The sequence below is a fragment of the Athene noctua genome, chromosome 23, assembly GCF_965140245.1.
Source record: "Athene noctua chromosome 23, bAthNoc1.hap1.1, whole genome shotgun sequence".
NCBI classification, from domain to species: Eukaryota; Metazoa; Chordata; class Aves; order Strigiformes; family Strigidae; genus Athene; species Athene noctua.
In genome coordinates this window covers 5,408,828-5,429,491 of record NC_134059.1, presented here as the reverse complement: position 1 = coordinate 5,429,491, position 20,664 = coordinate 5,408,828, and the positions used below count along the sequence as shown (strand labels likewise).

The following is a 20,664-nucleotide window of genomic DNA, read 5'->3' as shown; positions in this document are numbered from 1 at the left end:
GAGCCGTAAAACCCTGGTGCAAGGAGCCGTCAAACCCCGCTGCGAGGAGCCTCACGACGCCGTGCAAGGGGCTGCATGACCCTGGTGCAAGGAGCTGTGCAAGGTTGCTGCCCAACACCCGTGCCAGGGGCTGCACGACCCGGGCCCATCCCCGCGCCGGCACACACCCCCCCGGTTCCGTGGGTGGAAAAACTCCGGTTTTAGGGGTGGAAAAACCCGTTTTTGGGGAGGAAATCACCTAAGCCGAAGTTGTCCCGTTGGCCCAGGCGGGGGAACTACAAGTCCCGGCAGGCGCGGGCAGCGCTGCCCGGGCCCGGACTACAGCTCCCGGCGTGCTGCGGAGCGGAGCGGCCGCGCCGGGCCGGGCCGGGCCGGGCAGGACGGGCCGGGCAGGACGGGCAGGACGGGCAGGACGGGCAGTGCTGCCCTCCCTCAGCGCGGGACCGGCGGGGCCGAGCCGAACCAGGCCAAGCCACTGGGTTTTTCCCTTGGCGTTCCTCAGCCCCCCCCCTACCCCCGCCCCGACCCCGCAGCCACCGGGTGAGTGCAAGATGGGGGGTGCCGGGGGGTGGGCAGCCGTGCAGGGGGGTGTCCTGGGGTCGGAACCCCTCTTTGGGGGGGTATGGGGGGGGTGCGTGTTCCCCCCCCGCCGCTCCTGCCCCATCCCGGGGCGCTTTGAACTTGTAGCCGCGGGGTTGTGGTTTGTTGTGGTTTTTTGTTTGGGTTTTGTTTTGTTTTTTTTTTTTACTCCTTTGCTGTAAATAATAGCGACCCTCACCCCCCCACACCCCCGCCCGCGCCGTGTCCCGTCCCCTTCCTGCACGCCTGCAGCCGGGCTGGGGCCGCTCCTCTGGCTCGGGGGGGTCTGGGGGGTCTCCGGTAGCTTGGCCAGGTGCCCCCTCCGAAAGGCCGAGGGTCCCGGGCGCTGCGAGCCCCCCACCAGCCACGGGTGACTTGCTCAGGTCGCCTTGATAAGCGTAAACCTCCCCCCGTCTCCTCCCCCCCCCCTTTACCCCACGCGTGGGGAAACTGAGGCACGGATGCTCCAGCCCTTGGAGCGGTGGCTTTGCTCGGGGGTTTTCCTTGCACCCTCCCCCGGGACAAGGTGCAAACCCCTCCCGGCCTGGGGGGTAGGAGCGTGGGTACCCCCCCCCCCAGCTTGCTGACAGCCCCCCAGCCCTGCTGCTTTTGGGGTCTGCAAAAGGCACGGGAAGAGTTGGGGTACCCCATGTCACACAGCTTTTAGGGGATCACCAAAAAGAAGCCCCCCCCCCGCTTTCCTGCAACTTGCTCCTCTGGGGCAGCAGGAGTTTGGTGGGGGTGTAGGGGAGGGGGCTGCACTTAACCTGCAGCCACGGATTAATTATATTCATGAATTAATTGTGAAGCAGGAAGGATTACGACAGCCCTCATGCCCGTGTCCTCTAAAGCTTCAGTGAGTCAGATGATGGGGAAATTTCCTTAAAAAAAAAAAAAAAGAAAAAAAAAGAAGAAAAAAAAGAAAAAGAGAGAAAAATATGGTGGTTATTGTTGTGCTCTTCTAAGATAAATAAATAAGCCCGTGCAAGTCCGGGGACAAGAAGCAGGGCCTGTTTCCAGGAATCACAGCGCTCCTGCTCCTCCCTTGGGGCACGGGGGGTTTGTGAGATTTATTTTTTTTTTTTATATAACAGCAGAGAGTCGAGCAGACAGCGAAGGTGTGGAGTTTGGGGGATTTTTTTTTTTTTTTTCTTTTTTTTTTTCCCCTCCCTCCCTCCCCTTTAGTTTCCCCTGCCATGTTTGCTTGGCTTCATGCACGGCTGCTCCTCCGGCCGGAGGAGGGAGCGGGGCTGGTTTCTCCCTGCTCTGGGTGCTGGTGGTGGCTGAGCCGGCGTTTACCTGCGACCGGGGGCAATCTGGTGGAAAAAAAAAAAAAAACCAAACATGCCAGGGCCAGTGGGCCTTTTGGAATTGGGCTACTGGAGTTGAGAAACCACCAGATTTAGGCTGTTGGGTAGGTGGCGAGCAGCATGTGCTGGCCCTGCGGTGCGTGGAGGGGAGCCGGCGTGTTTTCCGAGGGATGCTGGCTTTGCCTCCCGAGGGATGCTGGCTTTGCCTCCCGTCCTTATCAGTAGGAAACCGCTCCGGGGTGGAGCTGGCTGCAACGGGGCGACTCCAGCATCCGGGTGTTTGGGATGGAGGTTGTGATTCCAGCCAGGTCTTTATTTCTTTTTCCACGCTCTACGGCGCCGAGTTTATGGCACGTGTGTTCCTGGTCTCCCCCCGTCCTCCCCCTCCCCTGCCCTTGCCCTGCCACTGCTTTTGCCGTGACGAGGTTTCCCTGTTTGCTGGTTTTCGGCGGTGCTGTGGGCAAAGGCAAGAGCCCTGCGTACGCGAGCGACAAAGTGATGAATCATCGGAGCAGGGGGGACATTTCCAGGGCTGAGGGTGGGGTGGCCGTGGAGCCCGGGCAGCACAGCCCTGCGGGGAGAGAAAAGAGCCGCCACAGGGAAATGGGGTTGGGGAAGCCATGCCGGGGGTGTCCCCCCCTCTAAAAATACATGTACTGAGGGTAGAAATACCCTCCGGGCCCCCTGTGGCTCTCCACGTGTCGTGGGGTGCTGGGTGGGGGGTGCTGGGGTCTCGCTGTTGCGATGGCACGGGGGGATCTCAGCCCTCGATCGCCGTTTCTCTCCCCTTTCCCGGGGGGTACAGATGGATGGTGGGGCAGGACAGAGCTCTCGGGGTGCTGGGCATGGCTCATCCCCATCACCTCTGGGCTCCATCCCCGGCGGGCACATGGAGTTTGTGGTTTGGGATTTTTTTGGGGGGGGGCTCTCGAACTGCACCCACTAAAAGGGAACTGTTTCGTAACTGCCCTGCGTGGGGTTATCCCGCTCCCTGGTCAGAGAGGAACCGGGCCAGGGGGGAAGCGACTTGCCAGGGTTGAGTGAGCCCAGCGGTGTCCCCGGCGTGGGCGCCGCAGCCTGGCAGTGGCACCGCGCCGCTGGCACGTCCCCGGGGCAGCAGCGTCGTGGCATCCTGTACCGGCGTTGATCCACGGCAGCCGTTTTGTGATGGTTTCCCTGCCCCTCTGCTTGCTGAGGGAGATTTACAGAGTGCTTCACAGTGCCAGAGCCAGCTTTGGGAGTTTTACAGCCCCGTAAAAAAGCCAGAGGCTGCTCGGAGGTGCGATGTGTGCGTGCCGCTGCGCCGTGCCATGCTGGCTCCAGCCCTGGGGGCATCCCGTGGTGGCCTTTCTGCGGTGGCATCACCTCCACGAGCCTGGGGGAAGCAGCAGCTCTGGTTGTGCCAAGCCATGGGGTGGTCCCAGTGTGGAGGTGTCTGGGGCGCATCCCCCCCGGGGTGAGCCGTGGTCATTGTCACCCTTGCAGCTGAAGCAAGGAGGGACGAAAAGGATGATCTCTTTGTGAACACGCAGGAAATACGTGCTCATCTTTTTGATTTTTTTTTTCCCCTACTGGTGTGTCCGGAAAGAGCCCCAGTGGTTCCCCCTGATTCATCACAAGGTCGTGCCCCGCCGCACGGTGGGTGCCTGGCACTTGTTTTTTGGGCAGAACGGGTTTTCCATGCGGATTTACATGCACGTAGGGGTCCCACGACAGGGTCAGCCCGGGAATGCAGGAGGCCAAGCCCTGTGCTCCAGGATGAGCTCCGGTTCCTGCTCCTCACCTTCGAGAGGGGCCCATGAGTTGGCTGGAGGGGGAGATGGTGCGTTGCTGAGAAAAATGGGAATGATCCCCGTCCTGATGCCGGCCCCAGTCCTGTCCCACTGATGCTGACAGCCACCTTTGAAGAAGCCATCCCTTCTACAAACGTCTTCCCCCTCGTTTTCTACTGAACAAACAGACAGCAGAGCAAAGCTATAAATATTAAATTGCAAAAACAAAAGAAAGAGTAAAGAAACCACACGATTTCCCTGCAGGCAGAGGAAGACTGTGCGAGGGCCGAGCCCCAAGCGACAGAGGCGAGCGGGGCTGCACGGTGCCTGCCTGGAAGAACCTTGCCAGAAGCAGCTTGGAGGGGGTGGGATCCGGCCTGGGAGGGTGGTGTGGGGCCAGATCCTGGCCGTCAGGAGCTTGTGTGGTGCCGTTGGTCTGTGGGATGGAGGCAGAGCTCGGGAGCACGGGGACAAGCAGTGCGGCCCCGGGGGATTTGCAGAGGGGGGGCGGGTGGGTTTGTCGAGCTGGGGTCACCTGGGGAGGCTTCAAGATCTTTCAGTGACACATCCCACGCCAGCCCCACAGTCCCTACAGTCTTAGCAAGGAGGCTGTGTCATCTTATTTCTAAAGACTCTTCTAAGAATTGCTCCTGGGGTTTTGTCACCTTTCCTATGAGTGCATTCAACTCTGATCAAACTCCCCACACCCTGCTGTCTGCTTACATCTCCTCTTTAGTTAAATCGGGGCAACTTTCTTTCCGGATAAACCTGAAACGCCCAGGCAGCATCCTTCCCTGCCGGTTACCTCTCTCTTTTTCCTTCCCATACATGCACACTATTAACGAAAGTGATTTACTTCTTGTATAAACAGTTGCGAAGCTGAAGGTTTCCCATCACCCCACCCCGGCTCAGCCCCTTTTTCTCCGCCTGGCCCAGCATTTTTCGGGCACTCTGGTTGTAGATTCTCCTTTCAGCACACAGCTGAACCTCCCGTGCAGTTTGTGCAGCTGCTGCAGTAGCACCCAGGTGCCAAAATCAGCAGGGTTTGAGGGGGCACCCAATTGGGCACCTTTGGACACCCACACCCCACACCCCACTGAGAGCAGGCGGAGGGGCTGTGGGTGCTCCCCAACACAGGGTCCGGGTTGGGACACCTTGGTGGCAGTGAGCTTGGGGACAGGCAGGGGAATTTTTGGAGCCGCTGGGACAAGCGAGCGCAGCAGCTCTGGCTTTCATCCAAGGCTGTTTCCTTGAGATTTTGGGGGGTGTAACATTGGGGTGGGGAATTTTTAGGAGGAAATGAGGAGGGGGCTGGTGAGACGGGGTCTTGCAGCCACCTGGCATGCAGGAAGCGTTTCCCTGCTCTCCACGGGAGGAGGGGAGGTTGGGTGCCAGCGGGCTTGGCGCTGGCGGCAGCTCTTGCGTTATCTGCAGCAGGGTGGGTGCCACGCTCAGCCCCGGCCCCGCCGCTGCTCCTCGGGGACTGCTTCAGGCTCAGATCTCGCCTGGAGAAAGCCGAGCCTGGTGGGAAAAACCTCTGGGCTCCTTCATGATCAAACCGGCATAACTCGTGCCGGGGAGGCGGCAGCGCCCATAGCGAGGACCCGACCCGGTTGCACCGGCGCGGTGCCAGGGCAAGGGCTGGGTTGGCAGCGGGGGCTCCCGAGAGACGAGTTTGACCTTCACGGAGCAGGAAAGCGCCGGGCTGAGCCGGGGGGAAAGGAGGGGAGAGAAGAAACCTCTCCTCTGTGGGTAAGCGGCGATGGCTGGGTGCTCCCCGGGGCATGAGGGGTCCTGCTGGGGCCGGGATGGCAGCGGGGGAGAGCCCTGGGGCTGTTTGGGAGGACAAGTCACAGGCTGTCCCCAGCTTGTTTATTCTTGGGGCTGGAGAACAGCTGCGGCTCCCATGGACGGAGGGGCCACGGCACGGTTACATGAAATCTGCCTTCTGAGAAGCCTCCTGGCTGGGCGCTGGGGGCTGGACACAGCGTATTTATAAATATTACCTCCTTCCAGCAGCATGGGGCCGTGGCGGGAGGGAGGGAGGGAGGGAGGATGGGGGCGGCGCTGGGAGTGCCTCTGACACTGAAGGGGGGGCATGGGGTGGCCTCTGTCACCTTGTGCCTTCTGCTCCTGGCAAGTGGCATCGTGAACTTGGGGCTCACGGAGCTCTAGGGCTGGTTTTGCTGAGCGTTCCCACTTTCCGGGGCGGTTTCTAGGATTTTGAAGCACGTGGTTCCTCTAAATCCCGGCGCCGTAGCGCGTTGCATCTGCCCTGCTGGAACCAAGCGGGGGGGGGGCGTGTGGGGGGGCAGGGATGGTGCTGTTCTCCCAGTTCCTCTTATTGCTCATTTCTGCAGTTATTTAAAAAAACCAACACCCAAGTTGCCTGGAGTCAGCCCACGTTGGAGCAGGACGGGGTTTGCTCTTTGGCCGCGGGTTGCGCACGGGGCCCCGCTCCCGGCTCTCTCCCACGCGCTTGGGAGCTTGACCTTTGTCGAGGTGAGCAGGATGAGGCCTCGTGTCCTTCCCCACCGCCATGGCTGAGGCCCCTCCAAGGTCACCCCGCTCCTCTCCTCGCCTCCCCGCTGAAAGGTGGACACGATACGGGGCTGATTAATCACTCAGCAGTGCCGGGCTGCGGCCGCGGCACCTCCCCGGTCCCTGCGCTGCCGTTGGCTCATCCTGCCCCAAGGAACGTCCTTCTGCCTGTTAACACTTTTATTTTTAATTGCTGCTGTTGGGTAGGGGGTGGGAGGGGAGGGCAGGAACTTGTCGGCTTGGGCTGTTTGCGCTGGCGGGCTGTGAATTCCCCGAGTGGTCAGTTGGACAGTGATGTTTCAATCAGGGCTCCCGCACCGTGCCAGCCGCCCTGCGGGAAGGGCTTTCGCTCCCGTTTGGAACAGCCACGGTGGCAGGATCTGACCCCACTGCGATGGGGTCCCAGGGGTCCCCCTACCTCCCCCAGCCCTGTGGGGGGAGCACCCAGACCTGGCCTGTGGGTGCCAGCCTCCACCCACCGTGCCCATCCAGGGTGATGGAGTGTGTGTCCCTGAGCTGTGCCACACGAGGCAGAGGGGCTTTTTGGGGCGAAGGAGTGGCTTTTTGGGGCAAAGGAGTGGCTTTTGGGGGTGGAGTGGCTTTTTGGGGCGAAGGAGTGGCTTTTTGGGGTGGAGGAGTGGCTTTTGGGGGCAAAGGAGAGGCGTCGGAGCAAGGCTGTGTGTTATTAACCCTGCAACAGCTGCCACACAAAGGTGGGCTCTCCTGGATATACCTTGGCACCACCAGAACCCCAGAGCAGGAGACTTTTTTATAGACCTCATTTATTCTGCCCTGGGAGTGTCACTGTGACAAGGAACACACTCAGCCCTGGCTCTTGGCACCCGGGGGCTGATGCTTTTCCCCCCCCAGGTCCCTGACACCTCCCTGGTGGGTCAAGCTTCCCTGGGCAGTTTGGGGACCACTTTAGCCAGAGTCTTGCTGCCTTACAAGAGTTGTGTTAATGTTTTTACTGTGCTGGATACCTGGGCCGCTTCCAGGAGCGGTATTTAACGCATGGAAGGGAAAACATTTGGCCTTTGACCCAAGTGCCTGTTAACAACGCCGCGGTCCACGTTTCTGAGATGCCGGGGCTAAAAACAGTCCCGGTGACTCAGCCTCTCACTGGAGTTGTCAACTGACCCGGGCTTTTATTTGCCAAGTCCCTCCGCCTTCTCCTTCTCCCTTTCAGGGCTGCATGCTGCTGCGTGGGGAAGGCGCCTCGGATGGGGTTGGGGTGGCTCTGGCCGTCCACCTGCCTGACCCATCTCCTGCCTGACCCATCTTCTGCCTGACCCATCTCCTGCCTGCTGGGTGGGTGATGAGGGGGACACCGTTGCTCTCTGGGGTTGGAAACAAGACTGTGCTCCCCCTTTCCCACCACCCCATCCTCATCCCAGGGGGACACAGGCTGGATGGAACCTCTGGAGCTTCTGGTCCAGCCCCAAGTATGGCCAGTGTTGGTGTTAGGTTGGTGTCTCCAAGGATGGAGATTGCTCTGCTGACAGGGTTTGGCCACCTGTGTGGCTGATCCCTTCCTAAAACCCCAGGTCGGACCCTGTCCCACTGCCCCTTTCTGTAACTTCCAACCAGGGCCCTACGCTGCTCCGCGTGCCGATGAAGATGAAAGCCCCCGGCCTTCCTCCCGCTGGGTGCCGGCGTTACCTGACCCGGACACCACGGGGACGCTGGCACGGCATAAATCACCCCCGCGGTGGCCTTGCCAAGTCTGGGCAAGGGAGAGGCCGCGCGGCTGGTCCCAGCTGCACGGGAGCGGACGGGTGCCAGCCGCGTTGCTGGCAGGGTGGCACGGCAGCGGCTCGCCGGCCCGGCACGGGGGAGCTTGACCTGCTTGGGGTGTGCGGGGAGGTGCAGCAGTGCCCTCGCAGAAGGGATGTGGTGCAAAGTGGCTTCGCACAACGGGGGTACGGGGGGGTCCCCCGGCACCCTGCCAGCTGTGCGGGGTGTCACACAGGCGTCCTTGTTGTCCCCTGGCTTTGCCATTGCCATCCTGGCTGGTGCCGGCTGGTGGTGGCATCGCCATCCCGGTGGGGACCAGCTGTGGGTGCTGGAGGGACCCCACGTGCTGCCCAGCAGCGTGCAGGGCTGGATCCAGCTGCATCGTGCTGGTGCTTGCTCTGCCCCCACTGAGGGCACACGAAGGGTGAGGGATCCCTGTGTCCCCTGGAGTGACAAGGGACGGCTTTTACCCCTCTGCATTTTCAGGCAGCTCCCGAGGGGACACAACTGGGGCAGACCCAGACTGGGTTCTCCACCCTGTAGAGCCTGGCGGTGGTAGCTGCCTTTATTCTTGCCACTCTTTTTTCTCAGCTCAGTTGCTAACTCCTGTGTCGCAGTGAGAAAAACAAGCAGGTTTGGAGGTTTTTTGCAACTTCCCCCCCTCGCTGCACCCTGCGTGGCTGCTGCCGCCTTAAAAGCAGGGTCCTGAAAATGAGGAAACTCGGGGCCGGCGCAGGAGCCGGGCTGGCCCCGGCGAGGAGCGCGAAGGAGCTACGACCCGCTGGCCCTGGCACCCGGAGCCCCCCCCCCCCGAACCTCACCGTCCTGCGCCCAGGTAACCCCTGCCCTGCCACCCCCTTTCCCTGCAGCGGGGTGGCAGCAGAGCCCGTCCCAGGGCTGCGGACACCCGTGGGGGGTGTTTTTGTGGGTGCCCGGCGGGGTGGCAGCTTGGCGCTGTCGGAGCAGGTTTTGGTCCGGAGCAAACCCCACCAGACTCCCGGCTGCCTGGATCCAGCCACCGCTGCCTCCCCAAAACTGGTGGGTGCTTCACCCTGCCAGGGTTGGGGTGCGCCAGGCTCTGTCGCTCGCCACCCCTTGTGTCTCACACCCCCCCCCCCCCCAGCATTTGAAAATGAAAAACGAGGAAGGAAGGCTCGGCAGGCGCGCGCTGTCGGTAGCAAGAGGCAGGGCTGCTTTCACTTCTTTCTTCTCCCTTTCCTTTTGCTGCCCTCCTGGTTATCAATGAAACAGCCCAGAGCGGCGGGTAGGGGGGTGGCATGGCCCCCACCCTGCCTCCACTCCTTCCCCAGGGAGTCCCTGCTCCCAGTTGAAGCCGTGGATTGATTTTTCCACTCATAAATGGCCACAATCGACCGGGAAATAAACACACGCGAGGGAGCGGGGCTGGGCAGGCGGCTCCTCGGTGCAGTGAGTTTGGGGGTTCTCGGCGGCGTCTCTAGGGCTGAGCGGGGCATCGCTTCCCCTCTTCTCCCTCCAGCTTGTGAAGGGGTGGGCAGGAGATGTGTGGCGTTTTGCAGAGTGTGTGTGTGTGCCTGTTACGTTGTAGGCAGGACAGGCAGCGTGGGTGCAGGCAGGACAGGCAGCATGGGTACAGACAGCATGGGTACAGGCAGGACAGGCAGCCTGAGTGCAGGCAGGACAGGCAGCGTGGGTACAGACAGCATGGGTACAGGCAGGACAGGCAGCCTGAGTGCAGGCAGGATAGGCTGCATGGGTACAGGCAGCATGGGTACAGGCAGCATGGGTACAGGCAGCATGGGTGCAGGCAGGACAGGCAGCATGGGTACAGGCAGCATGGGTACAGGCAGGACAGGCAGCCTGAGTGCAGGCAGGACAGGCAGCATGGGTACAGGCAGGACAGGCAACATGGGTACAGGCAGCATGGGTGCAGGCAGGACAGGCAGCATGGGTACAGGCAGCATGGGTGCAGGCAGGACAGGCAGCATGGGTACAGGCAGGACAGGCAGCACGGGTGCAGCTTCCCACTGGGCCACCCAGGGAGGGTAACGCGATCCCCCTGTATTTTGCAGGGGCTAAATCTGGAAACTGCCTCACGGCAGCTTTTATTTCTAACCCACACCTGGGCGCAGCGATGTGCTGGGGCAGGAGGCAGCGGGTGCTGCATGGGTGTGGGGACGGTGGCGTGGCTCTGGGTGTTTTGTCCCCTCGGGGTGGCACTGGGTGCCCCACGCTGGTGCTCGGCGCCGCGCGTTGCGGAGCAGCACCCGATGTCACTCCACAAAGTACCGGTGGTTGCTGAGCAGCCGACCCCGCGCCGCCGGCTGTTGCTTTATAAAATGGATCAGCAGCCCGGGGAGGGGGGTGACACTGGGCTCCCATGGGGACAGGGGACATCTTGGGGACGTGCAAAATCCTGAGCGAGGGTCAGGGCAGCTCTGGGTGCCATCAGAAATCCTCCGCCTGGAGCCCCCCCACCCCAAGTGTTGCCCCAGCATGGAAGGAGCGCATTGGTCTCTTGATGAAATAACACCCCCAGAGGAAAAGCAAGAAAGGTCCAGAAATAACCGTGTCGCCAAATAGCAGCAGAGATATTTTGAAGGGAGATTAATCCCTTGGCTCTGGCCCCGCGCGTTGTCCCAGCGGTGGGTCTGGTGTGTGGTGGTGGAGAGGGGCTGGTGCCTGGTCCCCCCCCCCGACCGGGTACCGATGGAGCCCACTGCTCCCCATCACCTTTTCACTGGAAGAGCTGCCCTGGTGTTAGGGTGCAATCCTGCACTGACGTGGGAGTTTTCCTGCACCCCAAGGAGGCAGGGGCAGCAGCGGGGGGGTTTTGAAGCACAGGTTGAGTTTCTCTTGGGAAAACTGTCCCTTGTCCCTTTGTTCCTGGGTCAACCCAGGGCCAGAGCTTTGGGCTCCCCCTTGCTGCTGGGGGCTGCAGGATCAGCCCCACTCCACGGCTTCTCCTGCCGATGGGCAGCGACGGGCAGCGCACCCTGTGCCACGGGCAGGGGCTCGAGGACCCACCTGGGTGGGAAAAGCCACCCTGTGCCCCCCCCCCCCCCCCCCCGGACAGGAAAGGTTGAGTCAGGATGTGGAGAGGGGCTGGTGCCATCCACCCTGTCCCTGCTCCCTCCTGCTTTCCCACCTCTCAGCCCCTCTTCTCCCTCTCCATCCCCTTCCCGCTGCTCCATCGCCCACTGCGGGCTTCCTGCCACCTCCCCTCTCGGTGACCGATGGGGACGTGTCCCCAGCAGGTGCCCTGGCAGCACCCGCCGGGAAACCCAACGCCTGGGCATGCCCTGGGCCGCCGTGCTGCCCGCTCGGAGCCAGGCGAGCTGCCGGGACAGACCCTCACCAGGGTCCCCTCCAGGCAGGGACTAACCTGGGGCTGCCCCGGGTGTGGGGATGGCTCCAGCTCGACGGGAGAGCTGCTGGGTGTGATTTTTTCCGGGATACTGACATCTTTCACCTTCCCAGGAGTAACATGCATCCTGGATGGAGCCACCATCCTGCATGCTTTATTTTTGCCCCTCTGGACGTGTCCCCCAGGGTGGGACGTGCCTGCACCATGATGCTGGCTGGGTCCCCCCATCCGTTCCCACTGCCGGCTGCCTCCCTCCCACCCGCCGCCTCCCACTGGGGCTGACTCAGAGCGAAAGCAGAAGCTGCTCGGTGTTTCGGGGTGCGGGGGGGAAGCCAAGCAGAACCAAGCGGCTTATTTTAAACCTGACCTAATTTCCCCCCTCTGCTTATCGGGCCCAACTCTGGTCACCCTTCCCCATCCTCACCCTCGTTGGCTCCCCTGGGAGCTTCCCGGGGGGAGAGGGCGTCACTTTTGACTCCCCCCACTCCTCTTTCCTATAAGGGGGGGTCCTGCAGCCAGGTGGAGTGGTGGGCTGGGGTGTGAGTGGGTGCCGTGCTGTGGGTGGCTATGCCTGAGCTCACTTCACATGACACCCCCCTGCCCCCACGTACCAGCTGCCCTTCCTGAGAAAAGCCTGAACCCCCCCAACTCTGCAGCTCCATCCTCGCCCTCAACACCGGGTTTCCCCAGCGCTGGAGGTGCTGGTCCCTCCGGCTTCCTCCTTGTCCCCATCGTGTCCCCCTACCCTGCGCCCATCGAGCCAGGGTCCCCCTGCAGCCACCCGTGGGGTGCGCCCAGCCCTGCTGCTGCTCACGTGCTTTGTAGGGCTGTGGGTAGCTGCTTGCATGCAAATACGGGGGCTGACTGCAAAGTTTCCCAGGCATGGCTTGAAATCCCTTTCCTGCTCTGCCCTGATGCTGGAAGCCCCCCGAAAACGGCCATCTAGCGTGGCCCCTGCACCTCTCCCCTTCCCTGCCCTGGCTGTCCCCCGGCTCTGTGGGGTGACCTGGGGTGGCAAAGCACGGCCAGTCCCTCCACGCTGCCATGGCTCATCCCATCCCCTCACGGCTCTTGGAGACTTTTCCTCTCACCTTGCCCTTAATATTTGGGGTTATTACATCCCCCCTGTGCATCAGCTGCGGTTTATCCCCCTTCAGCCTTGTTTTATCCGCCGTGGGCTGTCCCTAGTGTCACTGGGTCCTTCTCCAGGGCTCTGCTGCTGCTCGTCTCAGACATCCCCCTGTGCCCTCCTCTAAGGCCGTTAGCGACAGGCATCTTAACGAAGCTCCGATTGATAACTGTCCCAGGCTCCTCTTCTCCCATCCCCCTTCAGATGGGCCACCATGTCTAATTAATTACCTTCCTCTTGCCGTTCAATAGCTGGCTCTTGATCCATGTAATCGTATTTCTGTCCATGCTGGCTTGATTTAATTTCCCCCTTAGGATATCGCGTGGCACCGTGTATCAGATGCCTCACCAAAACCCTGGTGTGTTGTATCCGCCGTGGCCCCTTTGTCTGCAATTACACATTGTATTTAAATAGCAAAACCCTCCAGATTTGTCTGCTTATGCTGCTGCAGAGCAAACCCCGGGTGTTTGGCTCCTGCCTGGTCCCCTGGCAGTGTTTGCTCTGCGTCCTGTGCTCCGCTTCCCTCCCCACCCAGCGGATGCCGCGGTCCAGACCCCCATCCCATACAGCATCTCCCGCATCCCCATCCCAGCCCCGGGTGGGAAACCAGCCCCATGGAAAGCCATGGTCGTGCCCTGGGGAGCCGGGGTAGGGCAGCTCCCCTCGCCCTGGCGTCCTCTGCCCCCCTCCACGGGCCGCCGTCCCCTTTGTACGGGGGAACAAGGGCCGGTCTGTGCGGTGCGGGGGCCTCGCACGCCTCCCCCCGCCTCCGCGCTCGCGTGCCGGCCCCGCACAGAAGCCGCGTTGTTCGCCCCACGCCAGAGCTGAGGTTTTGGGGCAGCCGGGCTGAGGGTTAAACCCTGCCTCTGGCTCCTGGCACCCGCCGGCCTTTTCTTCCTGCTCATCCCTTGCTTTCTCTTTCCCTTTCGCTCTGCTCCGGGGCTCTGGTTTTTCCCTGATAATCCTTCCTGCTTTGCTCTGGTGTTTTGGAAGTTGGTGGCTCAAAGCACGCTCCAGCTGAACCCGGCGGTACGTGAGTCCATGCTGCTCCCTGCCCTCCCCGTCCCCCCCAGGGTGCCCTGGTTGTCCCCAGGGAGAGCGGTGGCGTGTTGGGGAGGGCATACCCATCCGTCTGGCTTAGTCACCAGCTGCTGTGGCTGCTCCAGGATGCCTGCTCCCTCCCCGTGCCTCAGTTTCCCTGCTGCAAAACAAGCTGCTGCTGATGTGCCGTGTCCTCCTCCTCTCAGGGTCACCTCCGTGCCTGGCGGGCTCCCACCTCCCACCCCCCTAGTGCACCATGGCGTCCCGCATCGGCCTGCGGATGGAGCTGATGAAGCAGCAAGCGCAGCAGGAGGCCGAGAGGGAGCGCATGCAGCAGCAGATGATGATGAACTACATGCAGCAGCAGCGGATGCCGGTGGCCTCCACCCCAGCCATCAACACCCCCGTCCACTACCAGTCCCCACCGCCCGTGCCTGGAGAGGTCCTCAAGGTACAGTGTGTCCCCCCCCCGCCAACTCCAGGACCGGGGAGGGTGCGGAAGATCCCTCATGGTTTGTCTCCTCATAGGTTCAGTCCTACCTGGAGAACCCCACCACGTACCACCTGCAGAAGTCACGGGACAAGAAAGTTCAGGCTTATCTCTCCGAAACCTACGGGAACAAGTTTGCTGCCCACGTCAGCCCCGTCAGCCACTCTCCCAAACCGCCCCCCGCCGCGTCCCCCGGCGTCCGACCCAGCCACGTCATGTCCTCCTCGGCGGGCAACAGCGCTCCCAACAGCCCCATGGCCATGCTCAACATCGGCTCCAACCCCGAGCGGGAGGTGAGGAAGTGCCACCGCGCTGCTGGGAGGGGCAAAAGATGCTGGAAAGGGCAAAAGGAGCCCATTGGCACCTTCTTCTGCCTTTCCCTTTCAGTTTGATGAGGTCATCGATGACATCATGCGCCTGGATGACGTTTTGGGCTATATGAACCCCGAAGTCCACATGCCCAACACAGTGAGTCTCTGATGGGTGTTAGGAAGAGCTCAGACCCCGGGGTGTGAGAGGGAGCAGCCTGGGGGTCCCGCAGCCCCGTGCTTGCAGGGACAGAGGTGTCACAGAGGGGACCTGTCCCTCTGCCACGTCCCTGCAGCGATGCCCAGTGCCAGCCCAACGCAGCCTCATCCCTGGGACGGGTGTCCCTGGGGCTGGGGGAAGGGAGGCAGCGAGATCTCCCTTTTGCAACTGCAAGAGCCAGTTCTTCAGCTTCTTCTCCTCTAGTGGCAGTGGGGAGCCCTCATAAAAGGCCAGAGAGATGGGAGAGGGGTGCGGGAATGGACCAAGCGTCTGCTGCAGCGCGGGGGGATGATAGTGCCGGGAGAGGTTTCCCTGCCAGAAGCTTCCTTGGAGCGGCCCCGTCTCCTGGGTCGGATCCGTATGGCAGCTTGTGCCTCCCAGTGGGATTCATCCTGCCGAGCCCTTCTCGGATGTGATTCATCTGCCCTATTTTAGATGTTGGCCGTGGGAGGGGATCAGCTGCGCCCTTTGAAGTCCTGTTTTCTTTGCTACTCTGATTATAGCTGTTTTAAGGGCCCAGGAAGACAATTACACCTGCCTGGGCTACGCACTCACATCCCAGAGGCCAAGCAGCCGGGCTTGAACCCTGGTCCCACAGCCCCGGATGGAGCTAACCCGCCTGTCCCTCTGGTTTTCAGCTGCCAATGTCCAGTAGTCACATGAATGTCTATAGCGGAGACCCCCAGGTGACAGCCTCTCTCGTGGGTGTCACCAGCAGCTCCTGCCCCGCAGACCTCACCCAGAAGAGAGAGCTGACAGGTACGTCCCCGGCCCCAGCGCCGGCGGTGACGGCGAGTGCCGAAACTGGCCGGGGCTGCCTTGTCCCTGTGGATGGGGAGGGCGGCTCTGGGGGATGCTGGGGTGCTCTGACACGGACCTGGGATGCTCGTGGGGCGAGATGCAGCCTTGTCCCCTCTGGGTGACGTCGTGGGTCTCTTGCAGATGCGGAGAGCCGAGCCCTGGCGAAAGAGCGCCAGAAGAAGGACAATCACAACCTGAGTGAGTTCGGCGCTGGCTGCCCGCGGGTGCCCTGGCTTTCTCTCTCCCACCCCTGCAGCCCTTTCCCCATCACTTTCCCTCTCTGAGCTGAACCTCTTCCCATCCCATCCCCGCCTCAGGAACCACCCCCCACAGCCCCCTGCCCTGACTCGCTCCTTCTCAGCTCTGCAAAATGTCTGCAGTGCAGGAGACACCCTGTTGTCCTTCTCGTTAGCACTGGGGGAAGGTCAGACCTGCTGGGGCGATGGCTGGGAGCAGAGTGCCAAAGGGTTGGTCCCAGAGGTTTCTCATCCTGAGCCCCCCAACTCTGGAGGATCTTTGGAGGGCATGACAAGGGCTCCGAGCCCCAGGAGCAGCAATGTGGCTGGTGGGGGCTGTGGGACTTCAAGTCTCTCCATCTCTCCGATGCTTCCTCACCACCATCCCTCTCTTCTCACCCTGCAGTCGAGAGACGGCGAAGGTTTAACATCAACGACCGCATCAAAGAGTTGGGGATGCTGATCCCCAAGGCCAACGACCTGTACGTATCAGTGGTTTCTGCGGGGCTGGGATAACTGTGGGTCTTGTGGGCTTGCTTGCCCCTCGCCTCCAGGGCAGGCGATACTTCCAGAGGGGCTTTTTGGTGGAGCAGGGCTGAGGGGACATGTTGCTGGCACGCAGGTGACAATCTTTCCATCCTGCATGGCAGGGACGTGCGCTGGAACAAAGGGACAATCCTGAAGGCGTCTGTGGACTACATCAAGAGGATGCAGAAGGACTTGCAGAGGTCACGAGACCTGGAGAATCACTCACGGCGTCTGGAGATGACGAATAAGCAGCTGCTGCTCCGCATCCAGGTGAGTTTCCCCGCGCTCTTCCCTCCCTCTGCTCTGCTCCAGCCCCACAAGCAGCTCGCTCCTGCCCCGCCGAGGGGACGGGCAAGGCCTCTCCTCCCTCTTAGGGCTTGTCAAGTCACCAGGAGCAAAGCTTTCAGACAAACCAGACCTCTGAGGCTCAGGTCACCACAGCGAGTGTTGCTGAGCTTTGCATGGGTCACCATTTTTCATCCTTCGCCTCTTCCATGGGCTCCTTCCCTGTCAGCTTCTCGGTCCCTCTGTCCCTGCCGCCTCCGTGAATGCCCACGTGCATGTCCCCACGCGTGATGTCCCCGCTGGAGCCCTCCCGTGCTTTGTTGGCAGGAGCTGGAGATGCAGGCACGCGTCCACGGGCTGCCCACCTCCTCGCCCTCGGGTGTCAACGTGGCCGAGCTGGCTCAGCAGGTGGTTAAGCAAGAAGCCAGCGGGGACGAGGGGACGCTGGAGCCACTGCTGCCAGCGCCGGACCCCGAATCGCAGCCGCAGCCAGCGTTGCCTCCACCACCCCAGTCTCCCTACCACCAGCTGGACTTTACCCACAGCCTGAGTTTCGACGACGGCTCCCGGGGCTTCCCGGACAGCCTGGAGCCCGGCCACAGCGCTTCCTTCCCATCCCTATCCAAGAAGGAGCTGGACTTGATGCTGATGCAGGACACCATGCTGCCCCTGGCCTCCGACCCCTTGTTCTCGGCCATGTCCCCAGAGGCCTCCAAGGCCAGCAGTCGCCGGAGCAGCTTCAGCATGGAGGATGCAGACATGCTGTGACGAGGAGCTGCTCCAACGCTGGGGGCGAGGACTGGACCTTCGAGTTTGGTTAGTGAAGTTACAGGGCACTCTTCTCGCAGGAGCAGCCCGTCCTGCCGCGCACTTGAATCTACGTAGGAGTACCTTTTCTCTATGCAACAGGGGTCTCGGATCAAGGCTCGCCGGGTACCGCCGTGTCTTTCGCAAGCTTATTTTTTGCCAGGAGCTGGAGCGGACCTTCTTGGCTTGCCGTGGCGTTGGCCTGACTGCAGATTCCCCAGCCTGGGAGTGTGATCTCGGCTGCTTTGCCTTTCAGTGAAACCCTCCCGGAGCGAACCCCTTCCCCAGGGTGCTGGCTCAAAGCCGGAGCTGGCAGGAGCCTTCAAGTCCCCGGGAGGAGGGGGACGATGCTCAGAGCTTTTTGTCTGCCTTGCTGCCTCCTTGCCATCTCGCGCCGGTAGCCCACGTCCCCAAGGAGTCTTCCCCAGTGGGGGACTCTGAGCCCTGTGGATGCTTCACAGTGCCACGTCCTTCACGATTCCTCCTTCCTCGGAGCACCCGCTGCCTCCCTGGGTCGCAGGGCCGGAGGGAGAGGGGGTGTTAACTGGAGCACGTTAATTCACGGCGCACGGGGGGGTGTTGTCTGAGTGAGCTGGGTCGGAGCCTACAAATTTAGGTTGACGTTGAAGCCTTCCAGAACAGCTGGGATGGGGTGTTTGATGCTCACTCAACCCTCTGCTGTGATCCCCACCTTGTGGGGAGACCCCACCTCAGGGTTTGCCAGCATCCAGCACCCCAAAACCTCGCTGGCCTCTGGACAAGGGCTGCATGGTGCCGGGTGACCTTCAGCCTCCCTCAGGACATCCCTGCAGAGGTGCCTCTGCCCCACAACACCAAGCCCTGCCCCTCTGAAGGGAAGGACAAAAGATTGTTATTTTGGGGATACTTGTTGAAAGAGGATGTCCTGCCCCACGTCTGGGTGTGGAGGTCTGGGCTCTGGCCAGGGACCAGGGGGTGATTTGTACCAATTGCCAAACCTGAGCTGCTGCTCTGCCCTTGGCTCACGGGGTTTATTTCTCTCCTGAGCGTCACCAGCTCGTTCCCCAGCCAGGATGGCTCAGTGATGGGGAGCTGCTTTGGGCTCTGCATCAACTTCTGCCTGCTCAGCTCGGCTGGTGGCAGGGAGGGAGCTGGGCAGGGGAGGGGGACACTGTTCACAAGGAAAATACCACCCAAATTTGTTCTGAAGCCTGAAGGGGAGTGCAGGGAAGGCTGGGGAGAGGAGACCCCTTTGTGATCCTGCACTAGAGCACAGCATCACCCCCCCGGGCCCTGGGAGCTGTGCCTGGATAGACAGGGGCCCACGTGGGGACGGGGGTCACTGGGTGCACCCCATCCTGGGCCAAGGATGGGGGATGTTGTGGGGTTAGGACAGTGAGGGGAAAGCCCAGCCCAGGAGGGACAAGCTTGCTCCATGGTGGCTGGATTTGGGGTTGTGAGGTGGGGGACAGCCCTGGAGAGGTGCCTGTTGGACAAGAGGGTACGGGGATGTGCAGAAGGTGAGGGAGGAGAGGGGGAAGGGAAGAGGGAGGACATGTTGGAGGTGTCCTGGGGCGCTGGGGCAGGGCAGGGACTGGCCGCTGCCCTGCTGGGGTGCGGGGAGAGGGGCGGAGGGGATGTCGGGGTGCTGGGCGAGGGGCACTGGGCTGTGCCCTGGCAGGTTTGGGGTTATTTCACCCCACATGTTCACAGGAGGCCTTGGCATCTTCGTGTGTTGCCGTTAGTGCCTGTAAAAAGGATAATCCCCACGGCAGGGCAGCAGCACCCCATACGCTGTGCTGAGCGCCTACAGACATGGGTGGATCTGCAGACACCAGAGGGTCTGTGCGGGTGCTTCGGGGTGGGGCGTACGAGATCCCTGGTCGCTTAGGGTTATCATGGCTATGGGGTGCTTCTGCTGGGCCCTCGCTGGTGGGACACGGCATGTGCAGGGCTGGCTGGGGCACACACCCACCCTGCTCCGGGCACCAGTGGGCAGAGGATCGTCTGCTGCTCAGCACAAGCCGTGGCGTATTCCCCTGGCTGTGAATAAACAGTTGTGGATTTTTTTTTTTTTTTTTAAATCTTCTGGGGTTTTTGTTTGTTTTATTTTTCTTTTTTTAATGCACTGTGCTCTGATTAAAAAATTTTACTACTGTTTTATAAATAAATGTATAAAAGAATGAACTGGAATGGAAGAAGAATCATTAAAATATATTTATTTACAACATCCCAGAGCATTGCAGTGTGGGCTGTTTCTTCTCATCCCAGAGGAGGTGGGTCACGAAGCTCAAAGCACCCACAGCTGCTTTTCCCCAGCGATGCCACAGTGGTGCCCAAAGGTCAGGCTGAGCAGCATCCCTGTCTTGCAGGGGAGCTGCCCTGGATTTGGGGGGGCTGGTTTTTTTTTTCAGGAAAGCCTGGCTCGGTGAGGGGGGGGACACGACCTCTGTTCCTCTCATTCAGCCAGTCTTGGAGTGGTTTGGGGTTTTCAAGGTCTCTCTGGGGGGTGCCAGCCCTGCTTGGGGGGGGATATCCCCAGCTCCCAGTGCTGAGCACAGCTGGGACTTGGGAGATGCTGACCCATCCGCTGATTGTTTAATTAGAACTGTGCTTGGCCCCTTAGTTAAAAGTAGTCACAAGGCCCTAGAGAGGGAAGCTGGAAGTTGTGTCCTGGGTGCTGAGCATTGTGCCAGGATGGGGGTGGGTTTATTATGGTGGCTGTCCTGGTCTGTGGTGTGGCGGCTGTCCCAGGGGCTCACGTTGTGTTTTCTACCTGTTGGGTGGCCTGTGGGGCTGAGTGGGGGCTTTGCTGCCCCCTCCTTGCTGCTGGGCCTGGCTTAGCATCACCCCTGGTGCTGCAAAACCCCGCTGGGGGTCTGGCCCCCTGCTACAGGCAGTGTTTGGGGCAGGGTATTTTCCACCTCCTGTTTGTAAACATGCTGCGGGCTGGGGACTCTCCTGCCCGGTGCAAGCGAGGGGAAAAATAGGCTTGTAAAACTCTGCTGCTGGGCTGGGCAGGGGGTTGTGCCTGGCAAAACTCATCACAAACCACGTTTGTGGTCCTTGTCTGCGCTCCTCTGTGCGGAGGCACGTGCCAGGTTCCCTCTGCTCCCTGCTCCCCTCTGTGATGGTGTTAAACGCACACAAGAGGGGAGGGAAAAAAAAAAAAAAGAAAATCCACCTTAAAATAGACTTCCCAGGATGTAGAATCACAGGGGCTAATCTTGGAAAGTTTATTAAAAGAAGAAGAGGAAAAAAGAGTGTGAGGAGGCTGGAGGGAAGAGAAAGAGTAAGTAGTTTCAGACACTTTAAAAAAAAAAAAAAATCCCTGATTTGATTTATCTGGGGAGTGTGAACACTAAATAGAGAACAACGCCTGAAGTGTGAATTATTTCCTATATTAACATAGAGAAAAACTGATAGCCTTTTCATGTCAAGAGAATAGTGTGGAGGGAGGGAGGGGGGAGAATGACATTGTTCAGTCTCCGGGTTTGCTCACTCTTTATCAGGCTGAGATCAAAATTTATTCCCAGGATGAGGCCTGCGGCCCGG

General features: G+C 60.8%; 1 protein-coding gene across 1 annotated transcript; it reads left to right on the top strand.

Annotated features, from left to right (window-relative positions):
* Positions 1-381: 381 nt before the first annotated feature.
* TFEB (transcription factor EB) lies at positions 382-18,634 on the top strand. Its single transcript, XM_074925522.1, has 9 exons — positions 382-540; positions 13,662-13,906; positions 13,984-14,238; positions 14,333-14,413; positions 15,112-15,232; positions 15,416-15,472; positions 15,917-15,992; positions 16,161-16,308; positions 16,651-18,634. The coding sequence occupies exons 2-9, from the start codon at positions 13,712-13,714 to the stop codon at positions 17,089-17,091; spliced, it is 1,374 nt and encodes a 457-aa protein (XP_074781623.1). The 5' UTR covers positions 382-540; positions 13,662-13,711; the 3' UTR covers positions 17,092-18,634.
* The last annotated feature ends 2,030 nt before the right edge of the window (positions 18,635-20,664 follow it).